This window comes from Natator depressus, chromosome 22 (assembly GCF_965152275.1).
Source record: "Natator depressus isolate rNatDep1 chromosome 22, rNatDep2.hap1, whole genome shotgun sequence".
Lineage (NCBI taxonomy): Eukaryota > Metazoa > Chordata > Testudines > Cheloniidae > Natator > Natator depressus.
Genome location: NC_134255.1, coordinates 16057105 through 16080712, shown reverse-complemented (window position 1 = coordinate 16080712; position 23608 = coordinate 16057105). Strand labels below are relative to the sequence as shown.

Genomic DNA, 23608 nt, shown 5'->3' with positions numbered 1-23608 from the left:
AGAGTTCACCTGAGATTTGATTACTGCTACTTTTCCCAACTGTAAAGTCTGCTGCAGAAGCTTCTCACCCCTTCCCAGCAAGCAGCATATATAGATCAGGTAGTTTGCGCCAGACTCTTGACAACACATTAAAGATGACACCTGCTGACCGTGGCTGTTGTCCCCTTGTGGAAAAACTGTCTACGACATGGTGTTCAGTCTTTTTAAACAGCGCAGCATTCCCCAAGGTGTAAATCAAAAGCTCCTTTTCAAATAAGTGGAAAGCTTAGGGCTTGCGTAAGACCTTTCATCGGAACACCTCGAAGCACTTCACAGATCTGGGTCAAGTGTTATTACACCCGTTTTACATCTGGGGAAACTGGGGCACAGAGAAATGAATTAACTTTACCCCAGTCCACAGAGCAAGTTATTAACATAGTTTGGTATAAATCCAAAACGTCCTGACTTCCAGTCCCCCATGGACAACACTGCCTCCAATTTATTGGAGTAGTTTGCTGTACTATAAACCATTCATGTGCAAACATGGAACAGGTGGTAGTTGATTATTGCTCATGGCTTGGCTTGTTCTCTTGCAAGAGATGAACTATATCGTGTAAAAAGGAAGAGGGTCTTCTCTAAGCTATTATCTTTCCTGTCATTTGTGCCCCAGTGAGGATCGAAGTACTAACCCTCACCCACCCCATGAATGTGTATAAATACTATGTCTTGAATCACAGGAGAACAGTGACTTATGGATGAGTTCAGTAATTAGCTGGACTGTACCGCTCTATATGGTATAGTGGCTGGTGTGTAATTTGAAGGCTTGTTATGAATCATAGGGATTGAAATTACTTTGTCTGGGAATTGGGAAATTGTTTGCAGATGGGTGGGGGAAATGTTTTCTTCCCATCATTTTCCAGGTAAAACAATTTTCTTCCTTGCTTGATCTGTTTGCAGTTTCATTTCTGGGTGTGGTAGCAGGTGAGTTTGGCATCTAGATTTCCCTTTCCCTCCTCACTACTGATCTGGGGTCAGATGCATTTGTTGCGTTAGCCAGGGGATGTTTCTCTCTCAGCTGGAAAACAAAATCTCCTGTGCTAGGAGGAGGTGAGTTTTAGTGGGATTTCACACACCTCTCCCCTGGGTGACCAGCCTCAGCCCAGTGGGAATTGTGGTTCAGTGTTTTCATTCAGGCACTGTTGAGAGAGAGGATTGTCTCCTTAATGTGCTGGGTGTATTTTCACAGTGGGAAAGGGCAGAGTCCTGGTCCTGATGCCAGCGGGAGTGGAGAGCACTCAGTGCATCTCAGGATGGAGAGGCTCCGGACACACCCCTTCTGCTTAGCTAAGTTTTAGAGTTGGGGAAGGTCAGCAAAGTATGTTCAGAAATCAGAAAATAAGAAATCTGGGTGTGCAAATGCAGGGACAAATCCTGAGAGGTGCTAAGCACCGACCACTCCCTTGAGATCAGTGGGAAATGTGTCTGCTCAGCCCCTCTTGGGATGAATTTAACCAAGGTAATTGTATGATGGTCCCCAGCTCAGGATATTTCCCTGAAGGGCTCATGTTTCCCTTCCAGCAAGCAAGATGGCTGTGGGGTTTGGAGCCCTAGCAAGAGAGAGCAGGTTGGTGGGAGTGGTGAATGATATGCCACTTACAATCAGGCTGCCCACAAACCGGGAGGTTTCTGTTTCCACCTATTTTAATTGTCACCCCCCTGATAGGATCATGACAGGAAGAAATGGACAGAGGAAATGCCAGTCAGTGCCCAGGAAAGAGTCTCTCGGCAGCTATGTCCATTCCAGTGCAGGCAGCTACCTTGCAGGCACGTCTCAGGACCTCCGCCTCATGCCGTCAGTGCAGTGAGTCCATCATCTGACCTAGGTTGTGACACCAAATCCTGGCAGATGGATGCTGCTGGTGCATGGTGTGATGTGGGCTCGCCTCAGAATATACCGTTTCCCACAGCCCAGAGAGGCTGACCTGGAGGTGGAGTAGCTATTCTTTTCCCTTTGGACTCTCATTTGGGAAAAGCTTGCTCAAATCACAGTCCTTTGAGCCTGTTCATTTAATCTGGGTCCATTAACTTGGGTATCCTGCTAATGTGTAACCCTCCTGGCACCAGACCTTCCCAGAGCAGCAGACAGAGACTGCCTGAGATGAGGATAAAGTTCATGAGACCCATTGCCTTGGGGAGACTCAAATATCCACGTGGACAATATCCTATCCAAATTCTCCACCTAAGCTTTGCTCACAGCCAATTCCCAGACCCACAGATAAGCCCGGCCAAACCCTGAGTTGGCCCCTCAGGCCTGATGATGTGAATCTGAGAAAAACAAGAACTACCTGTGCCCCAAATCCTTGTCGTGACCCTCCTTCCACCAGGTGGAAGTAAAGAGCTCTCCCTATGGCAAATCTAGCAGAACCCAGGACCACAATCGGCCTGAAATCCGTTGGCCCCTGCAAAATTCCAAGCCTTGCTCATAGCAAAGTCAACACAGTTATGGGCCCGTGGAGGAGGAGAAATGCTGAGAGCCAGCGACGGCTCCCTGACTACTCCATCGATACTCTGGGTTTGCCTGCACGGCAATAAAACACCGTGGCTGGCCTGTGTCCGCTGACTTGGGCTCATGGGGCTTGGGCTGTGGGTCTATAAAATCACAGTGTATGTGTTTGGGCTCTGGCTGGAGCTTGGGCTCTGGGACCTCTCACTCCCCCCCCCCTCGCAGAGTCTCCTTGGTGACCTTTTGGCTTTTGTTTAGGACAAATTAAGGATGCAAGGAAGTCTCATTTGGTTCTTCCTGAGTTTATAGTGCCCAGGGATGCACCCTTTGGGAAGGAGACATTAGCTGTAAAGACCTCTCTGAAGATGATCTCTTTTACCAGTAGGAAAGCTTGGCATAAGGTTTTTGGTCACATTTAAATTGAGTACATTTATAAAGGAATAATAAACGATGGTTAATAGATGATATAAGCATGTTAGACATTGGTGTAGCCTATAGATGGTTATAAGCATATTAGTAGAAAGTGTTTAGATGGTTATAAGATGTGGGTATAGCAAGCAATCCACTGACTTGTTGGACTCTCACTATCTATAATTGTCAGAAGGGTCACCGTGTTAGTCTGGATCTGTAATAGCGGCAAAGAGTCCTGTGGCATCTTATAGACTAACCGGCATATTGGAGCATAAGCTTTCCTGGGTGAATACCCACTTCGTCGGATGCATGTAGTGGAAATTTCCAGAGGCAGGTATAAATATGCAAGCAAGAATCAGGCTAGGGATAACAAGGGTTAGTTCAATCAGGGAGGATGAAGCCCTCTTCTAGCAGTTGAGATTAATTGATTATCCATTGATTAAAACATCTATTAACCATGTATTAACCTCTTCTTTGTTTAAATTGCACTTCTCATGTAAAATGTGGCCACTTTTTCTAAATATGAGTGTGTTCACACATCTTTTTAAAGGTTAAAAAGGATCCAGCAACAGCATTCCAGTCTTAGTGCATTTTACCCCTACCACCCAAAACACTGAGTGCTGGGGAAAATCCATGCAGTGGTTTGGAACCTCCATGAGATACAGAGACGGCTGTGCCATAGTGAATAATAGGAACGCGGGGTTCCCACTCTTAAATTAAACAAAACCAAATGGACACAACCCTTACTGTGTCTAGCATCATCTCTGAGGTGTTCCTTTCAGGGAGACATACTTTTTCAGTGAATAATGCTGTACTGAGATGGGAGAATAGGGCTAGATAATGGAGGAGAAATGGTGGATTTTTTGGTTAACACTCTGGATTGGGACTCAGGAGATCTGCATTCTGTTACCAGTTCCTCCGCAGGCTCCCCATGTGATCATATACAAGTGACCTAATCTCTTGTTGCCTCAGTTCCCTACCTCTAAAATGGAGATAATTAACACACTCACTCTCCTGCCCTTTGTCTAAGGTACTTAGAATGTCAATTCTTTGGAACAGGGACTCTTACAATGCATATATACAGCACCTGGAACAATGGGTTGCAATCTTGGTGTTTAATGCTTGTGTAATAATGCAGGAGGCCTTTTGCCTCTAGCTTCTGTTACATCTCTTACTAGTAACTCTTTTTACAATATTTTCCAGACACAGTGTGAATTATGTCAGTGTCTTTTGCCATTTTCCTTCCTTTTCCTCATCTCTTGTGAACACCAGGAACCCTAATTTCTTTCCCTTTTAGAAACGTCCCTATAATCTCCCTTCATCACTCCAGATGGAAAAGGTGAAGGCAAGATCCTTAGCTGGTGCTGATCAACATAATTCCATCAATTTCAACAGCACAATGCCAATTTCACCAGCTGAGTGTCTGGCCCGGAAGTTTTTTTGTCTTTAAATCAGACCTCTTATTTAAAGATGAGCAAAAAATGTAATTATTTAATGCTTGGATTTCCATAAGCCGGGTCCACACTCTTATGCGTATATGTGTGTTCTCTCTCTCTCTCTCTCGTGTATGTATGTGTACACACACACACACACACACAGTGCCTTGCCTCATTAATATTCCGTTGTTCCTAGCCCGTTTGCCACCAATGCTGCATGTTGAGTATCAGCAGCTGTGTTTGGTAATGCAGGCCAGCAGAGTCCTTGGCATTGATGGATCCCTGATTTACACGGCTGATCATATAATAAACTCTCAGCTGTGTAGAAAAGGCATTTTATGGCCTTGCGATTGGTTGTTCAGTAGACTAACAAATACACCAGGTACAATATAAAACCAGGGTCACAGGTGCAGAAGGCTGGCCAGAGGGGGCTCTAATTAGTCCCGTTTGTCCTGCACTTAATGTCAAGCTCATTAAGGGGCCCTACAAAGTTAATCAACATGCCACAAATTGGATTTTTTGAGTTCTGCTGCCAGTTCTGCGCATGCTGCAAGGCCGTGGGTCTGCTCAGCTCTCTGTATCAGGATTACAGGCCAGGTGCTGCGCATTTCCCTTTTCCTTTTATTTGGTCTGACTCTCAGGATTCCATGTTTAAACTCCTTTAACATGTGATCAGGTTGATAATGAAATTCACTAAGATCCTGTCAAACTAGCTCCTGAGTTTAACACTTCATTTAAAGTACCAGGGTGCTCTAAAGAAACAGCAGAGGAGGGAAGAAAAAGAAAAAACTCCACTCAGACCAGTGGCTGGGTCTTAATGTGAATTATTCACCTGGTTTCCATTCACACATTTTTCTAAAAAAATTAATTTAACAAATGCAAATTCTGCAAGTTCTCATACAGGGGCCTAGCCAGCACTCCAGTATCTTTTATTTTTGAGCAAGGCGCTGAATGGAATACTGAAACAATAATTCTGAAATTTAAATATCCCCCATGCTTCCCACTTCTGTCACAGAAAACTCCTGGGTCAGATGCGCAGCTGGTATAAATCTGCAAATTATGCCTGTTTTCCACCAACTCAGGTTCTGGCCACATGTTTTCAGAGCTGAGCTCCATCTTTATAAATGGATTTTTTTAACCTCAAAATTCACCATTGTGTCACCATTTGCTGCCCCGCTTCAAAAAGAATCTGTATTACTAGATAGATTCATATATGGAACCCATCACCATAGTGCCAGCACATCTAGTGATTGTGATCATAGTTAAACACATTGATTCTGTGTTAGAAATTCAGGAATTGTCAGATCTTCAGTTGATGGGCTGACTTTGATAGAACCAGGTTCATTGACACCATTGAGCGCTCTGGCCCAACATAGAATAAAGAATAAATGCAGCTTGACTTCAGTGGAGCTACCCCTATTTATACCAGATTGGGCTCAGCTTTTGTGTACAAATGAACGTTTAAAAAGCATCCAAAGAGGGAAACCTTCTCCCTCCTTTCTTGTCACAGGGAAAACTGCCATCCACGCCTCAAACCCCTCTCGTGAGCTGTGTACACGAAGTGGTTTTTAAGGATCAAATGCATTTAAACCTTGTGAGCTCTCTGCTAGTCTCCTGCAATCAGAAAATAATGTGGAATATCAGAGTTATTATACACAATGCTTTAAAAAACCATTTAGTGCTGCCTGAAAGATTTGGAAACGCTAATGTAAAATCAAAATTTATTGTGAGGAAGGTCTTCATTTGGGAGGGGCAGATTTTGTTGGAGGGTCTAAAGAGAAAAGAGAGTGAAATATCATTTTAAAGAGGAAGTGAAAGCACAGGCATCTGAGTATATAACTAGAAGGACAATTTATGCCCAAGCACGAGTGCAGTTTGACATGGGGATAATGAAAAAACGTAGGTCATTGTGGATGACTTAAGCCTTCAGCAGCTGAAGAAAATGTATGAAATGCGAGGAACATTACACGCTTGGCAGCTCTGCACATCTGCAGTAGGACAAGTGAAATACAGTTGGCCATTCTTTACCATAAACTGTGGTTGTAGGATATGCAGCACAGAGAAATTGTAATTACAGTGACAAGACAAATCAGTGATATTTAAATATTCATGAACAAAGTCTTGGGCAATCAATCTATCTTTATTGTCCTTGCCTTCACTTCTGTAATAAATAAGTAGCTGGAGCCCTCACCTTTCATTCAAATAATTCTGAGTTTGGTGCTAAACTGAAGTACATTTATCAGCCACCCAATCTGGAATATTTAAACACCCAAAGTTTTTGGCCCTGGGTGGCATCGCATTTGTCTGGAGAGCAAGAGGGAAATGGCTTGTGATTGCTCCCCGATATAGGTGTGTGTGTGTGACCCTCTCTTTGGCAGACAAATGAGCCCACAAAGCCCTCCGTTGCAGGGGAGCAGTGGACCTTCCGTCACACCTCTCCCTTGCTGGAATTCTCATGCCTCAGTGAGGCTTGTTGAGGTGTGTGTGGGGTGGTTCCCAATTTGATTCCCCTCTCTGCTGATGGGGCACAATGCCTGAGGAAGCAGCTGGCAGACCTGTAACCTCTTTGCAGGCTTGTCTGTGCTGGAGAGCCTTTACTTTCTCTGCCATGGCACTGTTCCCTGGAGCCAGTAAGAAGCAGCTCGCTCTGCGACACTTTTCCCCCCTGCTGCGCTGAGATGGTGAAGCAGGTTGCCTCATTAGCACTTCCCCAACCCAATCAGCGAGGTCGAGGGTCTCCTGTGTGCAGCAGGGCAGCGGGTCCTTCCCATCCTGCTGAACTGCAGGAGGGATGGCTGTCATTCTGTCATTCCTGTTTGACAGGCCATATCTGGGGGTGAGGGAATGAGAGGAACAGACATGGGGAGGGGAGGGGAGGAGTTAGGGCATGGTTTGAGTAGAGGAAGACTGCTGTACTGGACAGCCCTTTGGTCTGCTCTCTGAACTGGTCCATATGACCCAGGCCTCTTCTACCCCCTAAATCCACAGTATCTGCAAAGAATCAGCCAGCCAGAGCAGGAGCAGTAAATAACTAGTCAGTCATTACAAACAAGTGGGAGTCTTCATATCCTGCCCATTGTTAGCCTAAGTAACAGCCAGATCTTATCATTACTCCCCTCCTCCTCCTCCCCCCTTGGCAAGAGCTGTCTCTCCCTGCTGTGTTTGTGCAGCACCTGGCATCATGGGGCCCTGATCCCAACTGGGACCTTTGGATGGTGGTGATATTATTATTTGTATTATTGTAGGGTTTAGGAGCCATCGTCATGGACCAGGACCCCAGGAGCTAGGCACTAGACAAACAGAACAAAAAGATGGTCTAAATCAATGCCAAATAATAATGTACAGCAAGAGGTGGCTTTGAAGTTTCATTAGGTGGCCTCTTATCCCGAGTATCTCCATCCCTTCTGGGTGTTGAGCCAAGAAAGGAATGTGTGTAACCCCACTGCTCTGGCTAAATTGCAGCTTTGATGCTTACTCCCCCTGCATTTCCAGCTGGATGGAAGATTCTTCTTCCCTTCTAGTCTGAAGGTGCTGTGCAGCATTGCTCTTCATTGCTAGGCATCTCTTGCGTTCCACCCCACAGCCAGCTGCATGTCATGGGTGTGTGAAGTGACCACTGTCCATTCCTTCCCCTTGACCTTCTGTGGTGGGGGGGGACGGGGGGAATTAAGACCTCACAGATGGCTTTTCGAGAGGTGGGGGCAGTATAGAGAGAGTTGTGCTGATGCAGGCTGCGAGGTCTGCGTAATGCTGTGCGGTGTTCTCCACTGTCTCTAACCACGTGCTTGTGTCATTCCAGGTGACCACCCCTACGAGTGTGAATTCTGTGGCAGCTGCTTCCGGGATGAGAGCACGTTGAAAGGCCACAAGCGCATCCACACTGGAGAGAAACCGTATGAGTGCAACGGCTGCGGCAAGAAATTCAGCCTCAAGCACCAGCTGGAGACCCACTACAGGGTGCACACAGGTACCGTCCCGCTTAGCAGCACGTGAGTGAGCTGCTCCTGCAGCCGCGCCGCCGTGGACTGTGTTCCCCTGAGACCTCACAAGCTAAACAGGGCTGGGCTGGTTCAGCGCTTGGATGGGAGTCCTCCATGGAACAGCTAGGGTCACAGTGAGGGGTTCCCGAGGGACCATTCTTCCCTTGAGCCGGTATCGAACTGCTGCCCACAAGTGGTGGGATGGGATGTCACACTGCTGAAAGCACCCAGCTTTCAAACTAATTATTTAACCGTGGTGTTCTGCACAAGAATCGGGGCATTAATTCCTGTGTCCTCAGGAAGTTCTATGCTGGTAATTGCACTGTTTCCCTAAGCTCCTCCTGCAGTTTCTGTCGAACACGGTATCTTCACTCCCTGCCCTGCCATGTGCGCTGTTAAACAGCTGCTGGGCCCCAGCCCAGGACAGGATGATGTGATGCCTGGATCTAGTTTAGGTATCAATTCAGGATCCTTTGAGAGAAAAGGTGCTGTGGAAAGAACTACATCTTGCCTGGGCATTTGACAGCTGAAGGGCGTGAGAGCAATATAAAGTTGGGACAAATGAAAATACACTTGAGACTTTCCCCTTTACTTTTACTTCATGGCTACCTCTCCCATCTCCAGCCCCCTGCGCCCTTAGCCACCAGCCCCTTTTCAAAATTAATCCTTCTCCTTTGCCAGCACAAACGAAAGCTGTGCAAGGTGCCTGCGGGCGTCATGGGCGGGCTGGGAAGGAATAGGCCAGACTCCTTGTCATACTGAAATGATTAGGGCTGGTTAGTAACAATTACACTCATCTCTCTCTGGAGAGAGAATAAAGAGAGCTAAGCAGTGCTGCTCCCTCTTCCTGCTTTTACCATATGCAGGAGCTGACCTGGCTGAATACCCAAGCCATCAAATGGTGCATCCCCACCTACCATCTGCCTTCTACATGGCAGGCTCAGAAAGAGTTGCAGGGGCTCTCTAGCCACTGGAAGATGCAGGGAGATGCAACTGGAAGAGACCCCCCATCTTCAGCAGGGCCATCCTCACTGCCATTCCTGCATGAGGACGTGGCTCTCCTGCCCTGTTCTGACACAGGGCAGTGATAGGTGTTAGGAGTAGCTAAAACGAGGTCCCTATTACTAGGTCTAATGATAGCTCCAAGTGGAAGTCAAAGTACCCAGCCATCCTTTGGTGCATGTCACACCTAACCCCAGTGTCCAGGTTCCCTGGGTAACTCACTGCTACCCTGTCGTTTCGGGGCAGCTGCAAGTCTGGGAAGCACTAGAGAGTTTTCTTCTCCCTTATATGTTTTCATCCAGCATTATGGTCATATTCGTCCCTTAAATACTTCATTATTTCCCACATCCAAAGCTGCCTGAATCATGGGCACTTGCTCTCGGAAGGCTGCTGCAGTTCCCTAGGAATCCAGGCTTGTTGCTGGGGATAATGAATCACTGAATGCGTCAGCATGTAACTATTGTAAATAGTGGATCAATATTTAGATCACTTTTGCTGTTCATTACTTCATTATTCGCTGTGTCTGTGCACAGAGCAAGTATCAATATCAGAAAGGCCAGGCAGTTAATTACTGCATTGAAACGAGTCCCTGAAATCTCGGCTCCAGCCTCATATGTTATCAAAATGATTCATAGGCGTCTGCTGAGATTCAATAACCCCAAAATACGGGCAACTGAGCCGGAGCAGAGCTCAGCTTCCCTTCAGGGACCTAGCTTCTGGGTACCATGGGGGAACATAGCAGTTACCAGACTCGATCAGATCCAGGTCCATCTAGCCAGCAGCCTGTCCCCAGCAATGTCTGGCTCCAGCGTCTTGAGAGGATGGTGCAAGAAATACTGCAGTGGTGGATAACTTGCCCTCAGGGGAAGTTTCCACCTGACCCCTATGAGTCCGAGTTGGGCTCATGCCCTGAAGCCGGGAGGGGTTTTAGCTCTCCCAAAGCTTTTGCTGTCTTTTTTTTAACCTTTCTCAATTTTTTTCATGTAAAGCCCCAATCTTTTTTTAATCCTGCTAACCATGATACCTTGGGGCAATGGGTTCCCCAGGCTCACCATGCACTGGGTCATAATGCCCACCACACTCAGGTTGGTTTAAAAACATTCAGTGGAGACCGCTACAAAATATAGAACAACTAGAGGTTATATAGAATGTTTCACCCATAGATCTCCAAGTGCTTCACAAAGGAGATGAGCATCATTATCTCCACTACACAGAAGGGGGAACTGAGGCATGGATAAGGGAAAGTCACGCAGCAAGCCAGCGGAAGAGCTGGGACTAGAACCCTGCTCTCTTGAGGCTCAAATCCAGTGTCCTGTCCTCTAGGCAACACAGTCTCAAATGCCCTGTTATGCCTGAAAATCACCTTCCCTTTCCTTCCCTCCCCACATCCCAAGGCCATAATGAGGAAGGATGGCCCAGCATTTAGGGCACTGGTCTGAAATGTGGGAGACCCAGGTTGATTCTCCGCTTTACAGCAGACTCCCTATGTGATCTGGGGCAAGTTATTTAACCTCTTTGTGCTTCAGCTCTCTGGCTGCACAATGGGGCACCACCTCACAGGGGCACCGTTGAGGATAAACACCTTGAAGACAGCGAGGTGCCCAGATACTTCAGGGATGGGCAGCTGCGTAAGTACCACAGACAAGTCAGTGTGGTCGCCACCTCACCCTTCTTTTGTCTCTCTCCCCCTGTTGTCCCTGCAGGTGAAAAGCCTTTTGAATGCAAGCTGTGTCACCAGAGGTCCCGAGATTACTCTGCCATGATCAAACATCTCAGGACCCACAATGGCGCTTCCCCCTACCAGTGCACTATCTGCCTGGAGTACTGCCCCAGCCTGTCTGCCATGCAGAAACACATGAAGGGCCACAAACCAGAGGAGATCCCCACTGACTGGAGGATAGAGAAGACCTATCTCTACCTTTGCTATGTTTAAGGGACATGGAGGGGGAAGATTTAAGTCATGAAGGACTGGGCAAAAAAATGCATCATCCATGGCCTTTTATTCTGTTGTTGTTTACTAAAGGGATTCTCCGTTTTTGTCTCTGGCTCGTGAGGTGTTTGTGTGGGGGAGGGGGAATAATTCCCTTTTTAATTTTTGGGTTCTCTGTGCAGTCGATGAGAAAATGCATCAGTATCGAGGCATAGCCAAATATCTGCTCATGTTTTGTGACTACGCACGCCAAGGGCTTTGGAAAGAGCAGGTGAAATGTCATGGTGTGGAGGGGGGGAATGGGGCAGTCCAGTGCACGCTTTGGGGTCTGAGATTTTTGGGAGGTTTTCCTTTCCTGGTTTGAATTTTTCGTCCCGTTTTTGCCACATTGGTTTAATTGACTCAGGCCTCGTCTACACTTAAAAATGAGGGCAGCCCAGCTACACTGCTTAGGGCTGTGAAAAATTTTGCACCCTGAACGCTGTAGTTAGGGTGACCTAGCCCCTGGTGTGGATGTGGCTAGGCTGACAGAATTCTTCCGTCGACCCGCCTGTCGGAGAGATGGATTAACTACGGCAACAGGAAAAAACCTCTTCTGTTGTAGCAGCTGTAGGGTAGACATGCCCTCAGTCACCCAGCTTTATTCAGCTGCTTCTTGTGCAACCTCACCAGTAGGTGGCAGTGTAATGCCTATCGTTAAAATCCCCCTCAGGGGATTCCCCCCCAAATTAGATTGAGTGTCCCTGTTTTGGGGGTACCCAGAAATACCAGGGCAGATGATGCGCAGCATGACGGTCTGGACGCTCTGGAAGTTCGTTAGCTGTGCGAATGATGTGGTGGGTCACATTGCAGTCAAGATTTCTCCAAGTCACGAGTGATTTTTGGGAGCCTTGGTTTTTTGCCTGCCCGACTTGAGACACCCTGAATTTCAGAACATGCTGATCAACCTTGTTGGTGCCTGCAGCCGGAATCACTAGTCAGTCTGGCACAGCTTGGCGTAAGTTAGGGCACAACTGGAATTTTCCTCAGGAAGGGGGCCAGGGAGATGACCCCTTCAGAGCAGGGCACCGGTCCCAGGTGGAGAAGATGGTGAGCTGTAGGTGCCCATGGGCACAGCACGGCTCAGCTTGGTGCGTGGCTCTCAGAGAGCAGAGCCAGCAGCAGGCAAGTTTGTGGGGCTGTAGCCTGGGGAGGAAGCAGTAGGATATGCCACACCTGGGCACCCAGTGCCAGGGCAGGGTGCATCCCAGGCAGTAGCGGGGGGGAGGTACCATGCAGCCCCGTGGGCCTCCAGTGCCCCCATTCTCCATGAAAAGCCCTGGCATCAAGGCTGCAGCCGGGCCTCCCCTCCCAGCCATCAGCACCAGGACTCTGGCCGGGGTCCCCCGTTGGGTGCCCCATCCATTACTTCCTGGGTGCGTGGCAAGTCCCTGGCCTCAGGGCCACCCTGAGCTGCTATCTGGAGCATCGGTGGCCGTTGCTGGGTCTCTGCTCAGATCCAGCCAAGGGAAGGCTGTCCCCCTGGCCAATGTTGCACCCGCTTGGGCATAAGTAAAATAAACCTGAACTTCGCTACAGTTTTGTTTCATTTTTTTTTTTGTCCCCTCTGTCCCTGGGCTGCTGTGTTTCAGATGGCAGATAGTTTCCTGAAAACATTTTCAGTTTATTAATAAAATCTGAAAACAAAAAACTGTTTTGGAGAAAATGAATTTGAATAAAAATTCAATTTGAAGGAAGCTATTAAAATAAATTTGACGATGGAAACTAAGTGAGCTTCAGATTGTTTGCATGCCTGTTAGTGCAGGGTGTCAGGAGCATGCTGGTGAGTTAGACTAGGATAATAATTATCCTGCTGCATAGGACAGGTAGGGTGACTTCTCAACCTAGTATGGAGTATGCCTTCAGAGTGCCCCCCTCAATCACACTCCTCAATTAGTAAAGTTCTTGTTACGTTACCACTTGGAATGATCAGAAACTGACAGCTGCTGATCCTCTCATTCATGCAAGGAAAGTTGCCCTGGATGTTTTGATCAATGTCACTACTCTTATGGCCAAGTCGGTTGGTGCTGGTGGTTGTCCCGCTATAATAAAAGCTACTTGGATATTTTGGGCTGAAGCCAGTCTGTTCAAGAGCTTAGAACTTGGCTGCAAAAATTGCCTCTAGGCTACAACCCTCTCTCCTGACCAAAGACCTTTCTATGCATTTTTTTATTTTTATTTTTTTTTTGAGGGGAGGGAATTAGAACCAGATTGAAAGGGCAAAAACTTCCAGCCTGTTTGTCAAATCCCAGCGGTTGGACAAGTGTGTCTTCAGATGAGGGAGTCACGGTTCAAGATGCTCTTAAACTGCCCCCTGGTGCCTGGGTATTGCCAGGGGTCTGAAGGAATGATGGGTGAGCTCATATTCCCGCCACTTGCAAACACATGCAATATATCCCCATGGCTTGCAATGCGTCACAGTGACTCAGGATGGTTAAATGCTAACCTGTCAGTTTGACCTAAATTTGTCAGAAATTTGAGGAGAGGGGAGTAATTTACAAGTTCAGGTGATGGATTTTGTTTGTATCATGCTGCTCAGTAGCTCACTTTTGTGTCTCCACTTATGCCACGCCTTGCAATTCAACAGTGCTCTTCTTTTTTAAAATAAGAGCCCTTTAGAAACCATCCCGTCTGGCTGCAAGAGCTTTGCTCTGTATGGGGAAATGCGTTTTTTGTTTTGTTTTCCATGTTTCAAAACAGGAACATACCAGTTAATTTTTTTGCTCAGCCCTCCGTCCAAGAAGCTATGAAGGAGTGAATGGTAAAAGACGGCTTTTCTTTGTGTTTGGCTTTGGGGGGGGTTGGTTGTTTTTGTTTTAATTTTGAATATTTCTGTTTAGCACATTTTACTTGAAATTACCTCGGTTTTTTGTGACCTCATGAGCTTTTATTGTTGGGTTGGAGGTTTTTGTTTTTTAAACGGATAGGTTGTTTGAAAGGCCATGCCGCAGATCGGGGACATGCGGTGTAAGAATCGCATGCTCGGTGAGAGTGCAAAAGTGCCACAACAGCCGCAAAAGTAATTTTACGGTGGTTTTTGTGCATTATCATTACCAAAATTGGTATTTTTTAACGGCCTGCCTTGGCAGAGCTGGGGTCGTTGATTCTTAAAGCTACCTCTTATGTTTGGTTTTGTTTTTATTTTGCAGTTATGAAAGCACATTTTGCAATATTTGTGTTCGCTTTGTGATGTCATTTCAATTTTCATCTCATGCTTTTTACTTGCAATTGTATATTATTTTGTAACTTAGCTGCATTTATATTAAACAAAAAAAAAGTTAGGGAAGTGTTTTGTAGATGGAAGTAAAGGGAAAAAAATGAGGGGTGTTATACTGCTGTGCCCACCCTACCCCCAACCTTGTCTCAACTGTCGGGAAAAATTTGAAGGCCTTAAAACTGGGGAAAATAACTTCATGTGACAGTGGAGCAGGGTAACTTACCGTTTAGTGAAGATTTAGTGCTTTGAAAAGGAAAGAGTTAAACTTGAATATGTGAATAGAACAGTAGAGTGTTGTTTATAATGTGAAAAATGTGAGTATAAAATCACTTAGGGCAGAACTTGGATAAATAAATCTGCACTAACGCATCAATTTTGCGTTAGCCAGCAATGGCCATGAGATAATCTCTGTCTCAAAACTAAAACTGATGTCAAAAATGTTTAAGGTATTCCACCAAATGAACCCATTCTTCACATCCACCCTGTCCCCCATTCACCGAGCTGAAAGGGTTGAACTGATATTTACAAAGTGTAATATTTTTGTAATGTTTGTTAGTCCCTGTGTCAGTTTCCAGAGGACCTTGCCCTTCCTTTTGTAATGTGAACAGGAATTGTGGGTGCGTGCGTATGCGTGTGTGTGTGTATGCTTTTTGTGCGTGCGGTTGTGTATTAAATCATGCAGTATTGTTGTAATCCAGTGTTGCAGCCTTGGATGGTACTAAATCAAAATATTGCAACTTCAAAATCACATGCAGGAAATGTATGCAAACGTGCATGTCAAATGCCGATTTCCTACATCTGCTAACATAGGCTCGAGGTGGAGTGGGGAACAGGCAGTACTGGAGGTATTGGTGACTTAACAATAATTTCTTTTTATTGTCTGGAGTTACACTACTCCTGGGCAACCATCATTTGTATTTACTGTTAACTACAGAGAAGCAAATTCTTCCTCAACGCCCCAATCTAAAAGATATTATTTGCTGTTGAATGTTAGAGGATATGTGGAGGCAGTTCGGATGCATCAGTGGCAGAGCACAAACACCTACAGAAGTAGACAGGGTGACAGACTTCACATGGAGCTCAGGCAAACATGAACAGGTCTGGAATGTAGGAGGAATCTATCTGCTTTCTCCCCCCTTCCATTAGAGAGCACAGTCTTAGGGGGCGGGTGGGGGGGAACGGGGAAATATTGTGTGCAGTTTTATCTTCAGAGCAGCATCACTTCTTTGCTCTGTTGGCCAGGTCAGTAATTTCCATTTTAGATAGTCAGTGAACATTTTGAGCACTGCTTATCACGGTATATAGTACTCTTTGTGAATTAGAATGGTAACTTCCTTATACAGTTCTATCAAAACTTCTAAAGCTGCCTATATGCACAGACATTACTCTGTTTGCATCATCCGTTTTGAACGTATACCTGGCTGTCTCTGGTGGTGTTTTGGGAATAAAATTAGTGTCGTCTCTCAATTCACAGCATTACGATCCTTTTTATGCATTATATGTAAAATACATATATATCTATTCAAGCATACACTCATGTGCGCACACACACATAGGATTGATTGTATCTTTGCTGCTTTGTGTTGGGAATGGGAAGCAGAACAGATGCTGATTTAGTACAATCCAGGATGTAACTCTGGAGAATGGCTTGTTTAATCTTTGTGCCTGAAAACAGTTTTTTCACATTTAAAAGAAAAAAAAATGGCTGCGATTTCTCACAAGTATATGGTACCTTTTTGCAGTAAATTGGTACTGCTGGCGGGGGGATGTCATGGTACAATGGAGCAAACAACTAATTTTCCAGCTCAATTTATTCTCCATTGGAAGACCCTCTCTTCCCCCACCATCCTAAGTGTTGGCACATTTTGGCTGCACCACCTGGCACTCTGTAAACGGAAGTTTGTTTCCTACCAAACCCAAAAAGTTCAAAATCGGGTCACTGGGATGCTTTAAGTTTAAAGGCACGAACTTTTGTTGAGTGAAAACTCATCAGACAAGATGAGAACACTTTTCTGATTTTTCACTCCGCTTACATCTCATTGTTCTCCCCTTGTCCCTCCCTTCCAACCCCCCTCATTGGGACATCTGCTTCTGTGGGTGTCATTCCAAGACTGCTTTAACCTATAGGACAGAAAAGAGGGTTGACCAAAAAGGCAGCAAATTCACCTCCGACATACAGCTATGAAATATCATTCCAATGAATGTGGCTGATGAGAAGTCTCTGGTCCCATGACATCCTTCCGTGCGGAGTACCAACCTTTTGGTGTGCATCATAGTATTTGTTTCACATAGTGTTATGTATGCATGATCTTTTAAGGCTAACAAGCCATGGTAAAGCTCCATGACATCTATCCATATATATATAATTATATATATGTATATTATAGCACTGAGGACCAACTGCCCTTCTGGACCAAGCAAACAAAGGCTTGTTTTCATTGCTTGTCTTGTATGTTGTGACAGCACAAGTGCCAGTCTGATCGCTCTGTATTAAAACTAGTGTTTTTAATTAATTGATGTTCTAGTTCTGTCTACCTCAGCACCTCCTGTTAGCCTAATTTTAGAAGGTGCCCAATTTTTTGTTTTTTTGGTTGTTGTTTTTTTTCAGATTATCGGTTACTATTTTTTGTATAAATCTTCTGTTTGTTTTCTCGTTCCGTTCATTTCTTTTGCAGCACTGCTTGTGAGTCCATTCTCTAGCCACAGATGCAGTTAGCTAAAAATTTAAAAAGGAAAAAAAAAAATCCCAAATTGTGATGTCTCCTAGTTGCAGCTCTCCGCATCTGCCTTCATTCTGTGTAGATTCAGCTGCGTTTCTTTGTAAAACTTCAGTGTTTCTGACAGAGGAAAAGAAAAAAAGGAAAAAAAAAAGAATTTACTGCTGCAGGTTTTTTTTCTCTCCATGTGTCACTAAGTGAAGTTCGTGCCTTCTATAGCAAAGAGAATATTTTTTACATCCTACTAACAGTAGATTTTTTTGTAGTGAACATTTTTTGTATTTTTATTTATAAGTCTCATAAGAAAAATAGCAATGTTCAGTTGTATACCTTGAATCTGCAGTTAGAAAAAAAATAATAAAGTTAATTCAGTCGTCTCTGCCTGCCGCCTCCTCCTTCTATTCTTTGCTCAGATGTTTCTCTGGCCAGGAAGAGGAGAAATCCATCGAATGAGCTAAAACCTTACCTGATCCCTGTTGAACAGGACTGAAATAAGGGACGGGATTGGAAGGCTAATGCTATTTCCATACAAATGGCCTTCACCTTTCAGAGAGCACTGGAGAGCGTTTTGCTTTTTCTTTATACCAGCAGATGTCAGCCTCAAACTACTTCTGGTTCCCATTTTAACGGGCTCTGTGGCTTCTAAAATAAACGAGGATGGTTTCCAGTTCCCCTTCTTGTCTCTGGTGGTTTGGGGGTCAGGCACTGCCTTGAAATAGTGGTGAAATAATATGAGACTGACCTCAACCGCTCTTCCCTGACACAAGTGTTTCCGATATAATAATCACCACGAATCATTTCAAGACAGCTCAATTAGAGAAATAATACTTAGGTCTCAGATCTCACTTCTCCTCACCAATGTGCTCTCTGCACTGCCATGCGCATGGCCACTTAATATTTCTTCCTCCCATTTCATGGGCGGAGAAACTGAGTCTCTCACACCGCGTAAGGCCAAGATTTTCCAGAGCTGCTAATGATTTTGGGAGCCTCCATATTTTTGTTGGCTGCCCAGTATGAGACACCTTAAAAAGGGGCTGATTTTTCCCAATGTTCTGAGCACTCGCCGTTGTGTTTCAAGATGGGTACCATAAATCGCTGGCCACTGTTGGAAGTCTTGTGCCCATTGCTATGGAAGCAGGCCCGCTAGCTGGAGATAAGATTGCTCACCACAGAGGGTGCTGCTGTTCAAACTATAGGGGACTGGGATACCTTGGCCATCCATCCGGGTCAGATAACGAGAATCAAATTGTGATTGAAATCACTATGGTTTACTCTTAAAGTAAAACAGAGTTGGCAGGTTATTCTCTGATCAAATGCCTTCCCTCTATAATGGCAATTAAAATTGGAGCACTGCCATGCTTCTTGCACAGTGCACTGGCCCTTGGCAATGCACTGAAACGATAGAGGCCTTCTGTTCTAATGTTCTTGCTCATCACTTATGTATCACGTGCAGCTAGAAGCTTCAACCAGCTCCAGCTTCCATTGGGCCAGGCTCTACCTGAACAGATAACTGATGGCTCCTGCCCCAACGAGCTCACAATCTGACTCTACTTCTCTCTCCTTTTGCTCCATATCAGCCTTCCACAGGGCTCAAGGGCAGCAGGGTGGGTGCTAACCTGTCTCCTAGGCAGAAGTCCGGCTGCATTGCAGGAAATGTTGGTGAGGAGGAGAAAAAGAACCTGCTAAACTTTCGCACATCATGAAATACTCACCGCCCCTTCTCCCTTGCAAATGAAGGTGAAGAACCATTTAAAAATATATGTACCTTCTTCATCTGGCCCCTGGGAGCTCAGCTTTGTAGGCCCAAGAGGCCAGGGTTGTGCGGGGGAAGCCCGTGGTTTCATAACAAACAAGGCTTCTCCCCTCCCAGCACAGCCTGCGTCCTGGGTCCACGTGCTGGAATTGCTGCTGCTTGTTTGTTTGAGTCGCTTCGTCCCTGGGAGCTGTCACTGCTGACACCTTGTCACCTCTGATATTGTGGCTCCTTCATGGTCTCGCTAATGCTGGAAGTTGGGCAAAGCAAACTTGTTCGTCTCTCTGAAAGGGCAAGTGCCTGCTTATGGGGGGGGGGGGGGGGCAGGGGGCGGAGACTGTTTGTTTTTTCTTTCACAGCCCCCCAGCCCTTGCTCAGCTTTCTCTGCTGTCCCTCACAACATGCTGAGTGCGTGTCTCCAATGCACGCACCCAGCCTGAGCAGGCCTCTTCTAAGCTTTCTCTTGACAGATGGGAGGGCAGCAAGATTTCCATCTTTAAAACAACATTTAATAGCAGTTTTCTGCTAAATGACATCAAAGCAGAGGCTTAGGTGCTCCGGGTGGGTCATGTGCCCCATGGATATGGGTGAGAAGAGGTGAGTGAATAGCGACCCTGCTGAATAGGCTTTGTGTGACAGTGAGGGCTTCCCATCCGTATGTGCTCTTTGACCCAGATATGATCTAATGGATAAAAAGGGGCCCTGACAGCGCGAGCATGAAAAAGCTTTGTGCCCTTCATTAAATCCCTCAAACCATATTTATACAGCCTCAGCGGCTGAGCAGCCAGCGGCTGTGCACAGCTCGGGGCTGGGGAAGGGAATGCCCTGGAACGTGCAAAGAGCGCTTGACCAGCCTCAGGAATCCACTCCCCGAATGCCTGAGTGACGCTTCACGGGGTGCACAAGGGAAGATTCCTGCCCACTTTGCCTGGGCACACGAAGTCGAGTGACCTCCGCTTTGCAATAGCAGCTCATGCCGCATTCGACCCAGCAGAAAAGAGTGAGCGAGATTCCCTTTTCAGTGTACTTTTGCTTGCTGTAGAGTGTGCAGGAGTCCCCCAAAGCTGGCCTGTTGACTGAAAGTTGGCAGCAGATTTAAAAAAACAAAACAAAACCAAAAAAAAAAACTTCTTATGCCTCAGCTCTGGGGAGGAGCCAAGGTGCTGCTGTCGAGCATGAGAAGTGGACGAGGAGCCAAACAAAAGCTGCACATCCCAAGGGCTGTAATAGAAACTTTTTTTCTATTGGACAGGAGAGGAAACACCTGAGGGTGGCATGGATATTCTGGCACACGCACAATGTACTCCAGTTATCTCGCAGTGTCCGCAACCCCAGGTCTTCAAAAATCATGAGTTGGGGCCCCAGAAATCATGAGACGGTTAAAAATCGTGCCCTTTTTAACCCAAGGAATAATAGCTGTGGGCGATTTGTCTACTGGGGTTGGACACTTTGGGGTCTCCTGTGGTCACGTGTTCACACTCTTCTCTGAACCAGGGAGGCTAGAAATGTATGGTTTTCAATGGAAGTTGTTTCTTACGTAATCACGGGACTCCAAGAGTTGAGATGTTAAGAAAAACACTAAACAGTGCAAGATACAAATAAACTGAAAGGGCCTGATGCTGCTTTACTCTGAAATCCCTTTGCAGCACCCCAGCAAAGTAAAGGGGCCTTAAACTGTGGGAAATTACAGTACTTCCCCACAAAAGACCCCTTTACGCTGCCAGTGTGCCATAAAGGGGCTTTGGTGTGAAAGAGCATCAGGCCCCAAATACTCTGCTGGACACTTTTTTCCCCTTTTAAATTACACACTGGGGCTCTGCACCTCGAGACAGTGTATCAGCCAGCAAACTAAAGTGCTTTATAAAACTGTTTGCTGCCATTTGTCATTTCACATAATGGGGAAACTGAGGCAAGAAGCAGCCAATATTTCAGGTGTTTTGGTTTTGGGGATGCCCAACCCAATCCACCTTAGGGTTGAGCTTTCAGGTTGGCCAAGCACCCAGAGCTGCCATCAGCTTTGACTGGCCTGGCCGATGCTCAGAAGCTCTGGATTTCAGGGAGCTGAGGCAAAGCCCCAGACCTGGGAACCTCCTGCAATCAGACTTTGGAACATCACCATCTAGTTGCCTTGCCCAAGGCTGCCTAGCAGAGCTAGGAACAGACCCCTTAGCCTCTTCAATGACTCAGACCACTTTACCATGCTCTTCCCATCAGCATGACCTCTCCAGGAGCAGGGAACAGTCTGGCCTCAACCAGGCAGACAAGAGTTAAGCCAACACAAAAGGAGGCTAAAGAGGGGAATTCCATGGGGAATCTCACAACTGGGCCAGGTCAATTTTTAGAAAGGCTCAATCCCCCAGTTTGGCCCCCTCTGCGCAAAGTGGGGAGGAAACAGCGCCCGCCTAGTTCCCATCCAACAGGCTTATCGGGATCTGGTTAATCTGGTATCCGAATAAAACTGATTCCTGGCACTGAATGAGTGAACACAACAGCGAGGAAATGGCCAGCACAAGGAGGAACAGGGCCGCCCCCAGGTAGGCCCTGAGGGAGATGGAGGTAAGAAAGGAGTTGGAGGTAAAGGGAATAAAGTCTTGGGGAGACTGTTACAGGAAGGTAACCTGGGGAAGGCATTGGGGGGAAGGAGGGAAGGGTCTGTGGTTTTTGTCATGTGTGCGTGTGCCTGCCCAGCCCGGGCGCTTGTGTGTCTATTCTCTCTTGGTTCTTCGTGTGTAGAAGTCTGTGTGCGCGTGCCTGGAGGCCTGCGCGTGCCTCGGATCTCAGCCGCCTTTGCTGGCTCTTCTAAATGTGTTCTGGGCTCACCAGGGAGCTGAGCAAGTTTGCTTCAATGAAAGTGAACTCGTTCATTTAAACCTGACTATAGAGTACTCTGGCCCCCTGCTGTGTTAATTATCCTGTAGTTCTAAACTGATTGCTGTACACTAAGCTTAAACCCTCCTTTATTTATTTACTGACTACATTAACAGCAAAGCCTGCACTCCTTTTATCTAGTTGCAAACTCTACGGCATGCTGCACTCATGCTCTTATTTAGCGGCTCGATACAATCCCATCATGGGGTGAGGCAGGGGCTGTAATTAATATATTTTCTCTCTGCTTTTTCCTCCCTCTGCCTCCCTCCCCTCCAGCACGAGGCCCTGGGAAGCAAGAGCAGTGTGGGAAGGCCCCTTGGGGCACTTGGTTATAAAGCCCCCTGCTCATGTGGGTTTGTGGGGAGAGGTGATGCTCCTATAGCCCCTCCATACTGCTCTCTACAGGCTCCCTGTATGGGACTCAGTGTCCCCATGAGCAAATAACTCCCCCCTGCCCTCCATCTCTGGTTTGGAGTGCGAAACCCTAGCTTAACACTTGAGAGAGTGTCACTACCAAGAGGCAGCTTCCTCCTTAATTAGCGCCAAGCTCTCCCAGCAGAGGGAGCAGCTGCCCGAGCACCTGCTAGGCTGCCACTTCCTTTGCATGGCCTGGTGCGACACATGAGCCCACGGGCCGTACCCTCGCCAGGGCTGCCGAGCCAGTCCGGGGAGTTATGGGAAATTAAAATACGGTTAAATGTTAATTACGGGGAAGCTCCAGGGCAATTAGTGTCACTTAATGTAAAGTGCTATTTATATCTTAAATGACTGATGAAATACGTAGTCATTATCCTGTGCTCCAGCAAAGCACGTTGCATTCCAGGGCCCTGCGTCGCTGTAAACGAGGCGAGGAGCGTCCTGCCCCAAACTCCACGCCCAGACAGCCCAAAGCTCCATCCGTGGACTTGGTCTCTCCCTGCCCTTCAGTGGGGCTTGATTCTTCCTACTCTTCTCCCCGCCACCTTGCACTTGTCCCTTCATGCAGTTATACAGGTTGGTGCAACGGCTTTCTTCTCTGCAGCTTCTCCCGTTCAGAACAGCCTCCCTGCGTCGCATCACCTCATCTGGGGACCTGTTTTCTTCTATGGTGGGCCATTCCTCTTAACATTGTTGTCATGTTTCAGTCTTCATGCCGAAGCATTTGGGGATAGCGCCCATGCAAGGTGCTATGTGAAGCATGACCGCTTTGTCTCTGCATGGGAGGCCTGTGCTCAGCACCTTTCACAATCAGGCCCTCGGAGGGAAGGCCAGAATTTCCCAAGTGCCTAGTGATTTTGCGTGCTGAGCAATGGGACACCTGAAAGGGCAGGTGCTCAGCCCAGTTGGAAAACCAGATCCCCAAGTCGAGTGCCCAGAATCATGAGTCGTTTTTGGAAAAATCTCGGCCTAAGGGCTTGATCCCAAGATTTGGAGGTTGCCCCAGCCTGGCCCCTGCAGTCCAGCATCCCAACGAGTCTTTCCACAGGCCTCAAACTTCACCGTGGCTACTCGGAGAAAGCTTTTGCCATCCCCACGGGGGGCTTTTACCTGAGCAAAGCTCGCGCGAGGTGGCACAATTCCAGCCCAAGCAAATGGCTGGGCAGGCTTGTTTCCAGCGGGCCTCACTCCTTGGGCTCTAGCCCCTGGTTTATGCTGCATTAAATCCAGGCTGCAGCCCTTGCTCTCATGTCCCCTTAATTCCATACACACACCTGCAGCACCATAATCCACTAGGATCCCACACACAATGGCTATAAAATCCTTGGGGCTCGTTTGCCTATTAGCAGAGGTCCT

General features: G+C 46.8%; 1 protein-coding gene across 3 annotated transcripts in view; it reads left to right on the top strand.

Moving 5' to 3' along the window:
* ZBTB16 (zinc finger and BTB domain containing 16) overlaps positions 1–11528 on the top strand; it is a 166588-nt gene extending 155060 nt beyond the window's left edge. For all 3 annotated transcript variants that reach the window (XM_074936695.1, XM_074936694.1, XM_074936696.1), the window contains 2 exons: positions 8129–8296; positions 11015–11528. In XM_074936695.1, coding sequence (XP_074792796.1) covers positions 8129–8296; positions 11015–11244 — 398 coding nt within the window. In that variant the 3' untranslated portion in view covers positions 11245–11528. The remainder of the gene's footprint in view (positions 1–8128; positions 8297–11014) is intronic.
* The last annotated feature ends 12080 nt before the right edge of the window (positions 11529–23608 follow it).